The sequence below is a fragment of the Rhagoletis zephyria genome, unplaced genomic scaffold, assembly GCF_001687245.7.
Source record: "Rhagoletis zephyria isolate East Lansing unplaced genomic scaffold, Rhagoletis_zephyria_1.1 Rzeph_scaffold_08738, whole genome shotgun sequence".
Classification (NCBI taxonomy): domain Eukaryota; kingdom Metazoa; phylum Arthropoda; class Insecta; order Diptera; family Tephritidae; genus Rhagoletis; species Rhagoletis zephyria.
Window position 1 is genome coordinate 9,668 of NW_016165818.1, and position 14,175 is coordinate 23,842.

The 14,175-nt window shown below is 34.6% G+C and overlaps 1 protein-coding gene across 1 annotated transcript; it reads right to left on the bottom strand.

Moving 5' to 3' along the window:
* Positions 1 to 7,102: 7,102 nt before the first annotated feature.
* Positions 7,103 to 13,765, bottom strand: Unr (cold shock domain-containing Unr). The gene is made up of 11 exons (XM_017631416.1): positions 13,362 to 13,765; positions 12,350 to 12,529; positions 12,072 to 12,286; positions 11,791 to 12,013; positions 10,778 to 10,987; positions 10,482 to 10,715; positions 10,261 to 10,414; positions 10,018 to 10,187; positions 8,674 to 9,696; positions 7,448 to 7,625; positions 7,103 to 7,380 (listed from the first exon to the last, which is right to left on the bottom strand). Exons 1-11 carry the CDS (start codon positions 13,695 to 13,697, stop codon positions 7,364 to 7,366), a joined length of 2,940 nt encoding a protein of 979 aa, XP_017486905.1. The 5' UTR covers positions 13,698 to 13,765; the 3' UTR covers positions 7,103 to 7,363.
* Between the last annotated feature and the right edge of the window lie 410 nt (positions 13,766 to 14,175).

Below are 14,175 nucleotides of genomic sequence, written 5' to 3' on the forward strand. Positions count from 1 at the left end.
GTGACGAAATTGCAAATAATCAGCAAAACGCAAAACGACACCAGCTCCTAGACCTAACTGCCTATAAACCGATGGAATAATTTCTGCATGGCCTTGGTACGGATCAAACCATAGTACTTACCCCAATCTCGTCGCGCCAACCCAGAACTTATAACCCCATCTAATTGGCTTTCCCCGTATAAATTGTTTACAGCTGTGTCCTCCGTAGTAAGGCACCATAGCCTCGTCAATACTGTAAACTTCTTCTAAAGGAGCCATATTGAGAAATATTTCGTTCAGCATATTGAAAAGAGGTCTCATCTTTGCAAATTTGTCGCTTTCGGTAGCTATTTGAGTGTTGTCACAACAGTGGAGGTGAGTCATGATAAATGTGAATCTATCCCTTGACATAGCGTTATACACAATACTGACATCAGTGTCTGATGATTTATCCCAATACATGTATCTTCTGGGAACTACAATGTATCCACTGTAAAGGAGAATACCCAGAAAGCACTTCATCTCGCTGCTTGTTACATTACCCACTTTGTTTTTTTGAGTGGCGTAAATATTTGTATATGTAACCAATAAGTCTATTACGTCATCACCAAACATACAATCAAAATAATACACAGGTGTTTGAGGGTATCTTGGCCCCTGGTTTTATTGCCATTCTAATTGGTCGCGTGGATTGTGGCGATTTCTCCAAATATATTTTTCATTGTTCGGTACGGTTGGATCAACGAAAGGAACGGCTGATGGTCTGCTAATTATTGGAGCTGAACTAGATGTAGAAGGCTCAGTTTGACGTTCTTCAGTGATGGGTTCCTCGGTTGTTCGACTCCTTTTAGCCAATGAACACAAAGGTACGTCGTCGTCGTCACTGTCAGAGGACATGTATTCAATCTCTGCCGAAGCTCTTAGCTGAGAACCTACATAGATAAAAATATAGGTATTAGGTATGTAAAACAACTTGGCACACAAGGAAAACGTATACATTTATATAAGATTTATATCAAACCTGGAAGATTGTTCAATGTTACTATCTCCTCATCACCAGAGTCTTCATCGGTAATTTCTGCATTGGCGTTGTCCGGTGGAAAAATTGTTATATTTCTTGGAAATGGGATATCATCATCTAATTTCTCCAATTCGTCAATGATTTCATTTAGAGACAACGGTTTACTATGCCTTGGCCTTGAAGTAAAAATGCATCCCCATATTACTACCGATCTTTATAACGATCATGAAGTTTAACATCATTTTATTAAAAAAAAAAATACATAAAAAATCAAACTTTACTTCCTTGTTTTGTTAAAAAGGTTAAAAATTTATAAATTATGTGCAAAAAATACATTTCTACTTTGAGAAATTTTACAAAAACTTACCGCTTCGAAGACATAACAAATTTCTATTCCACCAATCCGAATCAAAATGCAATTCCTTTACGAAATTAAAACCTTAAATTAAATATGTATGCGCCGAAACAATGCTAAACGGTCACTGCGCCAATCTGTAAACGATAAACAATATATTTCCGGCCGTTAATTTTATTAAACTGAAGGTAATTTTTGAGAATTTTTTTGATCTTTTTAACGATCGGTCGCTGTAAATGGGAGAATCGACTTGTTGTCTCATAACGATACGCAGTAGAGCCCTCCTAACAATATAAGATGGTTATGCATACGAATGCACCAATTTTTTTTTGGACTTTTGGCCAGGGTTTTCCAAAAATTGGCCACTGTGCACTGGTGCAATTGCGAGAGAGAAATGCCAAAACGTGAGCAAGAATGGAAGAAGAAGAAAAAATATTGCAACATGGTGAAATAAAAAAAAGGTGATATCAGTAATCTAATATGGCGTCGCATTTGACAAAATTGGCCATCATAAATTACAATGTTGCTAACTAAATTTTTCCTCCTATTTGTGTTTCCAATAAGAAATATACTGTCGGCAACACTGTTTCCCTGTTTTCTTTTTTACTTTGACATTCGCCTGCGTTCTTTCAATAACTTGCGAGAAAATGTTCGGAAGTTTTAGTTGAGGCGGTAAGTATGTATGTACGTTCATACAATTTATACATTTTCTACTAAATGTTGAGCTTGGTGATTTTTAGTCTGCAGTTGTATACTAGTTTTTAACCCCCTTGAAGATACATCACTATTTAGCTCTAAGTGGGAACCCCAAAAATGGTTCATTAATTTACCTTTTAATGATTGTATTATTTTATTATTTAACCGTGAGAACTTTCATAAACGCTTTTACCGGCCCAATCTTTTAGCCGTTTAAGTATCATGAACGAAGTAACACCTTGTAAATATTTACTTCTGGAAATGAATAATATTATTACGATTATTTTTACTCGTTTTAGAAGCCCTAGGCCTTGTATCGTGACTATCTTTTGTCAACATTGAAAGAATACATTATTCCGAAAAATACAATCGTTAATAGTCGAGGGAACGGATCCGTAGTGTTATTAGTTAACATATATAGTGGGTTATGACAAGTCCTAGGACTTACATTTAAATCAGTTAGTCCATGTTGATTTTCTGCAATTCACTAATAAATGCAACAATATCAACAATTACCAGAAGTTCATGTACATGAAATGGAACCTTTAGTCCTGCCCACGATTAGTATCGACTTATCTGAGGGTTAATAGAATATGTCAAGAGTACCTTGTGCTTTGTGACATACGACATGGCCAAGTGCAGGTGTAACTCGTTTTCAAGTTCCGAAATATTTATGACTCCAAAATTCTCTAAAACATAACATGTAAACTAGCAGGGTCAATTAAATTATTTTCTATTATATTATATAGTCAGCTAGTGCTATGGAACTCAGCTATTCATAGTATACGAAATAAGTGTTTGTAAAGACTATTAATTAGCTTCGAAAAAGCTACATATTATATTAATTCTAGAGTTTCAAAATATTAAATTTGAAGTTACATTTATTTATTATCACTACATTTCCATGCATTATAAATTCGAAAAACATGTGCATTTAATAAATATGTAAACTAAAAAATATGTACATAAAACATTAAAAAAACTTGAAAATATCCAGCGATAAATGATGTTTCTCTCCTGTTCATCAAGTTCTATTTCAGCTTTCAATTCTCGCCTGAAGCATTATTTCTTAGCCGATAAGAGGGAATATGAAATGGATAAGTAGGGATCAACAAACACCAAAACGTGTTTGATTCCAAAAGTTGTTTAATCCTTTACCAAATTAAAAAGAAATATTTTAAAAATAATAGACAAGATTTTCTTTTTTCTTTTCGGATTTTCGACAATATCGCATGCCGCCCTAATGTCTAATAATTATTGTTCTACTGTTTCATTAATTAAATAATAATTAATTGCTGATTTATTTTCACTCCAGTACTACGATTTTAATAAAGCACTAAAAAGGTAGTAAAGGGCACCAAAAGATTCCCTGTTCTACTAACCTCAAATACATGACCGGAGCATGAGGGTCAACAAATAGTACAAAAACGGCTTACTGATGTCACCTTGTTTTTATTTCACCATGATGTTGCAAGGAAAACGTAAACAAGTTGCACAAGTGTGACGTCATGCAAATAACGATTCTGTCAAATTCGTTAAGAGGAATAGCGGTCCGAGATCGGCGCAACCTTTGTATTCTCTCAATCGTGGGTGTAGCCCAGGACTGAGTACAACCGACTGGAACGAACCTGCGAGCCTAGTGCTTAACCGCCTCCCGACGAAATACTTGACGGTGGTACCGGGTGGTTCGGTACTTGGACGGTAGAAGGTTTAGTTCGGGTTAAAGTCTACTCTGACGGGTATAGTGAATTGAAAGCTTCGTGTAAAATCCTGTAAGTTCATGGAGTACTGGATCAGAGCTAATATGTATGTATATACATATAAAGGGTTAGTTAATGGACTTAAAAAATGTGATTCACAAGGGAAACGAGTTTCACTACCCCATATAAATTAATAGTCCAGCGAATCAACACTTCCGTTTGTATTTAAACGTCGCCAATTCAAAATTATTGTAGCGTCCGCAATAAAAATAATAATAATTGTATACGTATTGAGTAGAGTATGATCTTGGCAAAATACCAAAGTTAAAGTTAAATACCAAAAGCAATGCATGTGGTTTTTAGAATAAAGAAATATTCAGATTTTTAAACCACGAGCACCCCGATTTTCGGGGATTATTACTAGTTTTTATAAATAGAACACAAGAAAATATTTTACTTTTATTTTGGCCACTCTGAGTTTAGTTTTTGAATTCACTCGCGATGCAAATTTACATTGCTAGATCTATTTTTCACATTTAATTTTCTACGAGTTTTGGGAATATTTAGAAATGTATCAGCAGGGGGTCCACTGAAACCAGTAAACTTTTGAATGGGGTCTACGAGAAAAAAAGTTTGTGAACCTCTGATTTATAAGCTATTGCTAAGTATTAATATTCTGCAATTCATATTGATTTATTAAATTCAATTCAATACAATCAAAATGAATATTTCATGTACCTTTTTTAACTTGAATGTGATATTAATAATATCACGTACTCTACAGTTAAGTATAGCGGCTGTGCCTCCGACACAGCCTGCAGGTCAAGACGAAGGCGCTGGACTGATCCTTTTTGGTGATGATCAAGTGATTCGATGTAGTTATTTTTTCAACGTGGAAGCGTGTATTCATTAACTGACGAAATATAAAATTATTTTCAAAAATATACATACCTTACACCTTACCATTTCACATATGCATAATTCCTACGTGTATGCAATCAGGTGTAACAAAAAGCTACGACTTATTTAGTTTTAATGAATTATGTGTTTATTTATTTGATTTCATATAGTTTGTATTTTGTTGCTTTTGCAGTTTTGCGTTTTTTTTTATTTGTTTTGTTCTGTTTGTTCTTGTGATGTTTTTGATGTTACGATTTTTATTGGTATTCAAGCAATTATATATAATTTCATTCCTTCTCAAAGTTTTTATTTGTATATTTTTGGTTCTGTAAGTTGTTATAATTTTAACATGGCTATAGGACTGATCCCAATTTTGAATGTAATTGAAATTCATTGTATGTTCATGAAGATTATCATTATATATTTTTAATACTCTATATTATTTAGTTTTATATTTTTGTATCTTGCTTAATTTGGGGGATTTCTTACTTAATTAAATGTTTTTTTTTTGTTGCCATTTTTAGCTGTTAATTTTTATATAATATATGTATATTGCAAACTGACGGAGCAAATTGAATTCGCCACTTCAAAATTTGCATTTATTGTTTGATTTAATGCAACGATTTTTTAATTCATCACCGTTATTACAATAACTGTTTTGTAATATAAATTAAATTAAATAACTAAATACTAAACTTTGTTTAATTTTGTGTGTTGGTTTTATATCATCGCTCAATTGCTAATCTGCATGATTTTCAAAGGAAGAAATTATAATAAAGGAATATTTTAAGATTCAAAATATAGTTTATAATATATGTAATAATAGCATTTTCATTTCGATAGCATTATGAATAAGTGAGACAGATAATATTCTTCCATAAGCATTTGTAGTAGTACGTGTATGTATATGTATATATGTAGTTAGTAATAGCTGAATGAATGGAAACTAAACAAAAAAATAGTTCTAAGATCTGCAACGCAAGATAGTATTAATCATGGTGAATAATCCAGGATAGAAAGAGAAATATCAGAATAAAGAATTTTTGGTTGCGTCAAAACAGTATACGAAATTCATCATTGTAATTTGGCATTGTAACATTTAACGAACGTCAAAAACATTCTGGGAGATATCAGTTTGTATTAAATAGCAAAATACGAAGATTTAACACAGATAGATTTAGGGTAATAGTTTTATATTACACATTTTAAAACTTCCAGCTAAAAGTGGGGCATACTTTGTTCATAACTTATAATTTTGTCATATCGAAGGATTTACATTTTAGTCACTTTGCTTGTGTAATACAGCACACATAAATAAATTAAAAGGTTTCTTTCAATGAATTAATTACATANAAAAACTTCCAGCTAAAAGTGGGGCATACTTTGTTCATAACTTATAATTTTGTCATATTGAAGGATTTAAATTTTAGTCACTTTGCTTGTGTATACAGCACACATAAATAAATTAAAAGGTTTCTTTCAATGAATTAATTACATACAAGCATAAGATTACATATGGACAATAAATAATTTAATTTTTTTTCTGCTAATGGTTAAATTACGAGTGTATGTGCCGATTTGCAATACAGATTCCTGAATTTTACCGTGGCTTTTGTTTGCATTCCAACTATTACTCCTTTGACCTCAGCAGTTTCATTTTACTTCTTTTACTTAATTTGTGTTTGAATACTCATCATATTATGTTTATGTCAATTATTAATAAAAAAAAAAATAATATTAAATTGGAAATCCGCTTGCACTTTGGCATATCGTAAAATGTTTGAATGACCACAGTAAAACAGAAACTGTTTCCATCGTGCCTGATACGTGCCTGCAATATCTTGTTTTCTTATCATAATGCTTTTATGTAGTTCTTTTCTTTAACACAAGCAGTAAAGATTTTCTTTTTATTACTGTATTCCTTTATTTAAGATTTTGTAGTGTGTTATTTTTGTATTCGTATTAATAAATATGTCATATTTATTTTATTTCTGAGGAAGAGATGAGGCTTTACGCTTTTCTTTTCATTAGCTTCTAATTCTTTAACTTACTGCAATTCAACTGCCTTAGTACACTATAAGTTGTGTTAAATAAAATATCCATGTCTCTTCCCCCGCTTATCATGCACCCTCAATTTCTGTTTATTCATTTATTTTATGTCAATGCGGATATTTCACCACGAAGTGTTGAGCTTTCGAGTTCGGTTTTTGTCAATGCTGCTGTTTATTCAATTGTGATTCCTGATGGAAAAAGAGTNGTAAGATGTTTGAATGACCACAGTAAAACAGAAACTGTTTTCGATCGTGCCTAATACGTGCCTGCAATATCTTGTTTTCTTATCATAATGCTTTTATGTAGTTCTTTTCTTTAACACAAGCAGTAAAGATTTTCTTTTTATTACTGTATTCCTTTATTTAAGATTTTGTAGTGTGTTATTTTTGTATTCGTATTAATAAATATGTCATATTTATTTTATTTCTGAGGAAGAGATGAGGCTTTACGCTTTTCTTTTCATTAGCTTCTAATTCTTTAACTTACTGCAATTCAACTGCCTTAGTACACTATAAGTTGTGTTAAATAAAATATCCATGTCTCTTCCCCCGCTTATCCTGCACCCTCAATTTCTGTTTATTCATTTATTTTATATGTCAATGCGGATATTTCACCACGAAGTGTTGAGCTTTCGAGTTCGGTTTTTGTCAATGCTGCTGTTTATTCAATTGTGATTCCTGATGGAAAAAGAGTACAAATGAATATTTACGAAGAGAATCCCTTAAATTGTTGCGGCAAACTTACCTGGAATGCGTGCAATACGTGCCTGTGGCAAGAAACCTTTGCTTTGTGGTCCGCGTGGTGCTCGAGTGATGATTAGACGTGGCACAGTATCGTCTGCATTTAACTTAAGGCGGGATATCAAACGGTCTGGACGATCGTTAATCTTTAGCACAGTGCAAGCTGACGATTTACCGTTGCGCTAAAGAAGAGCAAAAATTACCAATATAATAAATTTTGCAGGACTTTAAATGATGTAAATCTCCTAACACGTTCCATAAAAAATAGAATATACTTTCAGATAGAAGAAAAGATAAATGCAACAAATATTTAATTGTGATCGTGTCACAAAACATATCCGAACAAAAAAAAAATACGGGTCTTACATCTTTGGCAGGCCGCTTTAACTTTATGAGAATAATTAGTCTAATAGACACGTACGTATGTGTTACTACTGATCCCTAAATTTCTTAAAGTGGTCTTATACAATACGTTTTTGTCTACATATGTGTATGGTGGAAGGTGTATGTACAGTTACGGTCAAAATAATAGAATCAAGGTCCAAAATGATGCTGTTGGCAACATATCTTTATTTATGTATTGTTAATAATTTTCATTTAAAATATGGGTCGACCTACATCAGATACCACATAAATAAAAGTTTCAAAGCATCATTTTGAATCTTGATTCTATTATTTTGACCGTAGCAGTATATACATATGCAAATTTTAAAAGTAACAATGTGTACATATGTATGTTCTGCGATTTGTAAAAGAAGATCGATCGACATCGGCAAAACGTCCTATTTGACAAAGTTGAAAGTATACAGAAACCCACTTTTAAAATTTACATAGGATTTGCTTGTAGACCTGTTCTAAAGATTTTAATAAATCTCAAATTTTTTAAGACATGGTTGTTGTTGTTATTGTAACAGCATTCAAATTCCCCAAAGAGTTTTTGGGGAGTGTAGCTGGAGTTACAGTCCTAGGCCAGATATAAATCTGGGTCGTTCCGGTTACGTAGACCCGACTGTCGTAAGATATGGTCTTGAAGTTTGGTATAAGAGTGCATCTAGGAGACAACTAATGGCTTTTGCATTGATATAATCCGACGATGAAAATACCTTCACAATAATAAAAAATACCGCATGTGCTTTTCAAATGCTTCTCCGTCCGTATCATAAACTATATATATATATAACTATATATGTACATGCACAAATAAAATAGACAGAGGGGTCAACTTATTACCTGATTGGTAACCACGGAGAATTCAACTGTGTCGCCTGGGTGTAATGCGACAGCATTTCCTTGAACCTCGGACATATGAAAGAAGAGCTTCTTGCCGTCCTCGATTTCGTAATTGAGAAATCCAAATTGGCCTTTAATCGAATCAACAGTTGCACGCTTCTTTTGACGTACGGCATTTATCTCAGCTGCACGGCCGATTTCATCTATTTTGAAAGTTACCAAATCGCCTTTTTGGAGTAAATCACGCTTATTTACCAAACTGGTAATTCCAAATTCGTGTTGCGACAAAACACTCTGTTTAGTTTCATCCAACACTTCAATGAGTCCGGCATACTCCTGCTGATCGGGATTAATGCAACGTAAAGGGCGTGCTACTACTCCATTGTGTATTCCCTCTAAGACGGCTGGTTGCGGTACAGAGCCTCTTGGTAGAGTGCGCACATTTTCAGCGGGCAAGCAATTACCCGAAACGGAAGTGTTGCCATTCGGCGATAGGGTGTACTCAACCTCTTGGCCAAGTTCCAACCAGTTTGGATTGCCAACATAATTGCTAAAGTGGAAAAAGACTTCCTCATCATGTGAAAGCGTCTCAATAAATCCAAAATTTTCTTTGATGACAGCAATAAAGCCTCGGTAAGTTTGGCCATGTTCGTTCATTGACAAGTTATTATTGTCCAATTTGAAGTCTTCAATCTTTGGTGTGGATAGCAGCTGATTGGAATTGGCCATTGGTAAGTATCCGTTTTGCGGTGGCAGCAACATACCACCACTATTACCCCCAGCGCTCATGCCAACACCAACACCGACGCCGACACCAAGGCCAACCCCGACACCATTGGACAATAGCATCTGCTCATTGTTTTGGTTATGCATATGTTGATGTTGTTGTAGTTGGTTCGTTGTATTGGTTAACATATGTTGTGGTTGTGGTTGTTGTTGTTGTTGCAACTGTTGCTGGTGTAACTGTTGCATTTGCCCTATAAGCTGTACATTTACAGCAATGAACTCTTTGTTTCGTTTTACCTAGGGGGTTGTAGATGATAGTAGAATTCAAACATAAACTAAAATATTGTGGGAAAGATCGCAATTTTTTAACAAAAAAAAGTTATGTATATAACGTGTCATCATTATTTGTATTTATTTATTTATAAATTATTCTTATGAATTATACGGACACAAAGAATTATAATAAAAATCGAAAATGCTGCCAAATTTTGATTATTAATGATAACTACGTGACATAACTGCCGAATTCATTGACAAATTCAGTTGTAAACGAAACATGATGAGAGTTTATAAATACTTAAAATGCCCCTTATGGAATTCCGTACATCACATACTCACCAAGTAGATATCGAATCGTACACGATCTCCAATTCTTGGTGGTTTCTCGCAGTCTTTAAGGAAATACATTATAGTCTTTTTGACATCACCGTGATCATAAGTGATCACACCGCCTTCAACGCGATCTTGGGACTTAACTGGGCTTTTAGGAGCCTCGCGTGTAACAGAGCCTTAAAAAAAAAAATAACATACAAAATATTAGCTTTTGCTGAAAGGAGCTTGCGAAATAATTTCTCAAAATACCTTCAATGTTACTTGCCATTAACATTTCAAACTGCACCGTGTTGGGTGGTAGGTGCTTGATGCGAATGGCATGTAAACGAGAAGTATTGTAGGGAACACCGGGTTCTTGGACGACAGTAAATTCAACTTCGTCATTTACAGCTATTTCCCGGCTCTGTAAGTAAAATCAGTGTATACCAATATATAAACTTTACCGTATTTTATATTTTTTTATTACTTACAGTGTCCAACACTTCCGTAAAGTGAAAAAACAAACGTAAATTGCGTTCAACGCAACGCAAGAAGCCAAAACCTTCTTTAAGCGAAGCAACTACACCTTGTTCACGCTTCTCACCAGATACTTTAAAGGTTTCGTCGAGTAAAGAAATCGAAGTAGCACGCTGCAATTGATCGCGTCTGTCAGTCGCAAGTAAGAACTGAACCCAGTCACCATGTCGCAAAGTAAAATCTCCCTTCTGCAGAGAAAATAGCTTATGAGAACTATACAACTTTGATTTAAGTTGGTTTATATTCCTACTTGATCCTTATCGCCGAACGGTACTTCAACTTCGGAATAATCTGGTGCACGATAACGTATCCGACCGGGCAAGGGATCATTGGTTTGACGAGCTGGATTATTGCGGTCAAGTGGCTTTAAAACTTGTCCTTTGTAGATAGTGGTATCCACGTCCTCAAAAATAACAGAACCGGGTGCTAAGCGTGTTATATTGCAAGCAAATTCACGGCCCTTGCAAATGGAAATACACAATATTAATAAAGTTAGGCTAGCTTGGCTGATCTCAAATAGACAAATTTTGATATTAAATTAAAATAAAATGCGCCTGGGCCAAACTACGGAAATTAAACTTCTTTCGATTCGTTACTAGCAAAAACATGATTTCAAATACTGAATGCCATGTTAAATTAACTTTATAGACCATACAAAACAACCAGCTGTACCCCTTGTTTACCAAAATAAATGTTCCTGTCTTTATCGTTACCCCAACTGCAATTGATATCGATACCTCAGTGTAACCTTTATTCAAATTGGTATTTGTAGATATTAGAGATGTCCGATCGATAATAAAAGAAATCATTTTTTGGACCACTTCAAAGCGAAATAAAAAATCCATGCGGAAAAAATTTGCCAATCATAACACAAATTTCGTTTCACGAAGTGGTGAAGTGTCTAGTTATCTAGTTGTATTTTTTAACAACAATTAAATAGGATCTAGTTGTATTTTTTAACAATAATAAAATACATTTAGCCATTCAACTCTTTTTTCGTGCAGCCCTGCGAGAGTTGAACGTAAAAGTTGAACGCAAAATCGCCTCGTGCGAACACCTTTTTAAGCTGAACAATAATGATTAAAATGGTATGGAAAATATATGTAGTGATAAAAATGTCATAGAACGGGAATTGGCCTTAAACTCTATTCCCCCAGTGCTAAATCAACGTTTCGGAGAATGGCGTGCATACCGTACTTAATAAATTATCAGTCTTATTAGAAATGTTTAATATTCGATTTGACAAAAAATATTCATACGTACAGATATGTTACTCACATTACGTGTTTGTATGGTGAATTCGACATCGTCGCCAGGACGCAACTCAACATTTCCCTCAGCTTCAGAAAAGTGGAAAAAAATCTCTTTCACTACATCTGCACGCTCAATAAATCCAAATGATTCCTTCATTGAGCATACAACACCGCGGTATTTTACCGGCTGTGCCGGATTCTCTAAACGGATATGACAAGCACCAAGGTTTCCTCTGTAAATTTCATAATTAATTATATGCATATAGACTTATATGTCTAATAAAAACTTACCTTTGGTTAGTTGCAATTTGGAAGCTGACTTTATCGCCGGCACGTAAATTGACATTTCCTTCAACATCGTCTTTGGTATATGGCAAGAAAAAACACTCGCCACGATTTTCATAGCTGATGCGGCCGGTAGTCTCGCTCGAAGAGAGCAAATTGTTAGCGCAATCAGTGCGTAGTTCTGTGGTTACGGTGCCAGTAACACGTTCCTCTGACAATACCTTAGAATTTTGAATAGATATTTGAATTGATGTTATCAGTTGAATGATTTTATTATAACATACCACTTCCGGTGCTATCTTCGAAACTTGACTGGCTATTGGTTTACCAGTCCGACGATCATAGGTCATTTCAAATTCGACAGGATCACCGATTTTTAAGTGGTCTATATTGCCACTGAATTGCGAGAAATGAAAGAATAGACGTGCTTGACGCTCACAGCACTGAATAAATCCATAAGAATGCTGAAAATATACAGTTTTATAAACATAAATCGTAAAGCGCATACTGTCTATTTATGTATGTATGTAGATATGTATGTGTACAAGTATATGACAGCGACGATCAGTGAGAGCATTTGTGGCGAACTTATGTTCTAATCTATATATTGTTATACATCAGTGCTCGTCAAAGTGGTGGTCCGCGGACCGGTGCCGGTCCGTAAGCCATAAGTCGCCGGTCCGCAAAGGGCGTCGCGAAATGGACAACGATTTTTTGATGTTTTATATTACTGTTTAATGAGGCTATATACAACTTGTATAATAAAAACAACTTAAATTTGTTAAACATTCATAAAAAATCGCTAATATCTGCTATCATTAAATGGTAATAGGTCATATATAGACACCCGGCTAATAAAGAAATTCATTTAAACAAATTTTAATACATATGTGAGATGATCGTAAACGAAAAATAATCAATAAAAAAAGGTACCGGTCCCCGACGTAATAGAAAAACTGCAGCCGGTCCGTCACACTCAAAAGTTTGACGAGCACTGTTCTAGATAATCTTAAAAGCCGTCTTACGTTTTGCTCGTCGCCGATATATGCACGTACNAAAAATATACAGTTTATAAACATAAATCGTAAAGCGCATACTGTCTATTTATGTATGTATGTACATATGTATGGGTATGTATATGACAGCGACGATCAGTGAGAGCATTTGTGCTGAACTTATGTTCTAATCTATACATTGTTATACAAAATCTTAAAAGCCGTCTTACGTTTTGCTCGTCGCCGATATATGCACGTACATACATTGTTCAGTTTTGTCTAAATATAATATATAACATACCAAAAGTTTCTCAATAATACCAGTCTCTCGAGTTGCTTGACTTGGATCATTGGCAGCTGAAGAAGAGCTCGATTGTGAGCTGAAGATGGACGATGAGTTATTGCCACCGCCACCACTACCTCCATTGTTCAGAACGCTATTTGATTGGAACACACCGATTGTTGCCGGGTTTTGAATAACTTCTGGAACTTCGTTGGCATCGAAAATCCCAATCGGTGGTGGATGTTGAGAAATCGACTGTTGATTCTGCGATTGCCCCGGTGGTGGACCCAAAGTCGAATCCAAAGTAAAAGTACCAATTGGCGGAAAAGTCGTTTGAATACGCATGGCATTCATGTTGAAAAAGCCATCACAAGAAATGTTATCGTAGATTTCTAAGAAAACAGAGCCACAACAAATGTTTGGAATCACTTAATTTTTATGCGAATGAGTTTTATTGGCTTATGTACATATGTATACATAAATAGTATTTCTCAAATTTTAAGTTTAGTTAATTTGTAAGTTTTTACAGCTGTTCAAATATTTGCGTTATTCAAAACGCAATGCTCTCGAATAATTCAAAACGATTCAATTACGGGCTGATATACACAGGCCGAGTGGTTTAAGGAGAATAAAATCACGAACAATGCAACACAACACACGCACGCAAACATGAATAAGCCGCACACAACAAATTGCTTTTTCACTTTTTCAGCTTTACAAAGTTGGACAAGAGGAGGTTTACACTAAATAAGATTTGAATTTTGCAGTTTAACAGTTTCCAGGATACACAAGTTTCTAGTTTTTTTTTCACAAATAATTCGGAAAGACATGG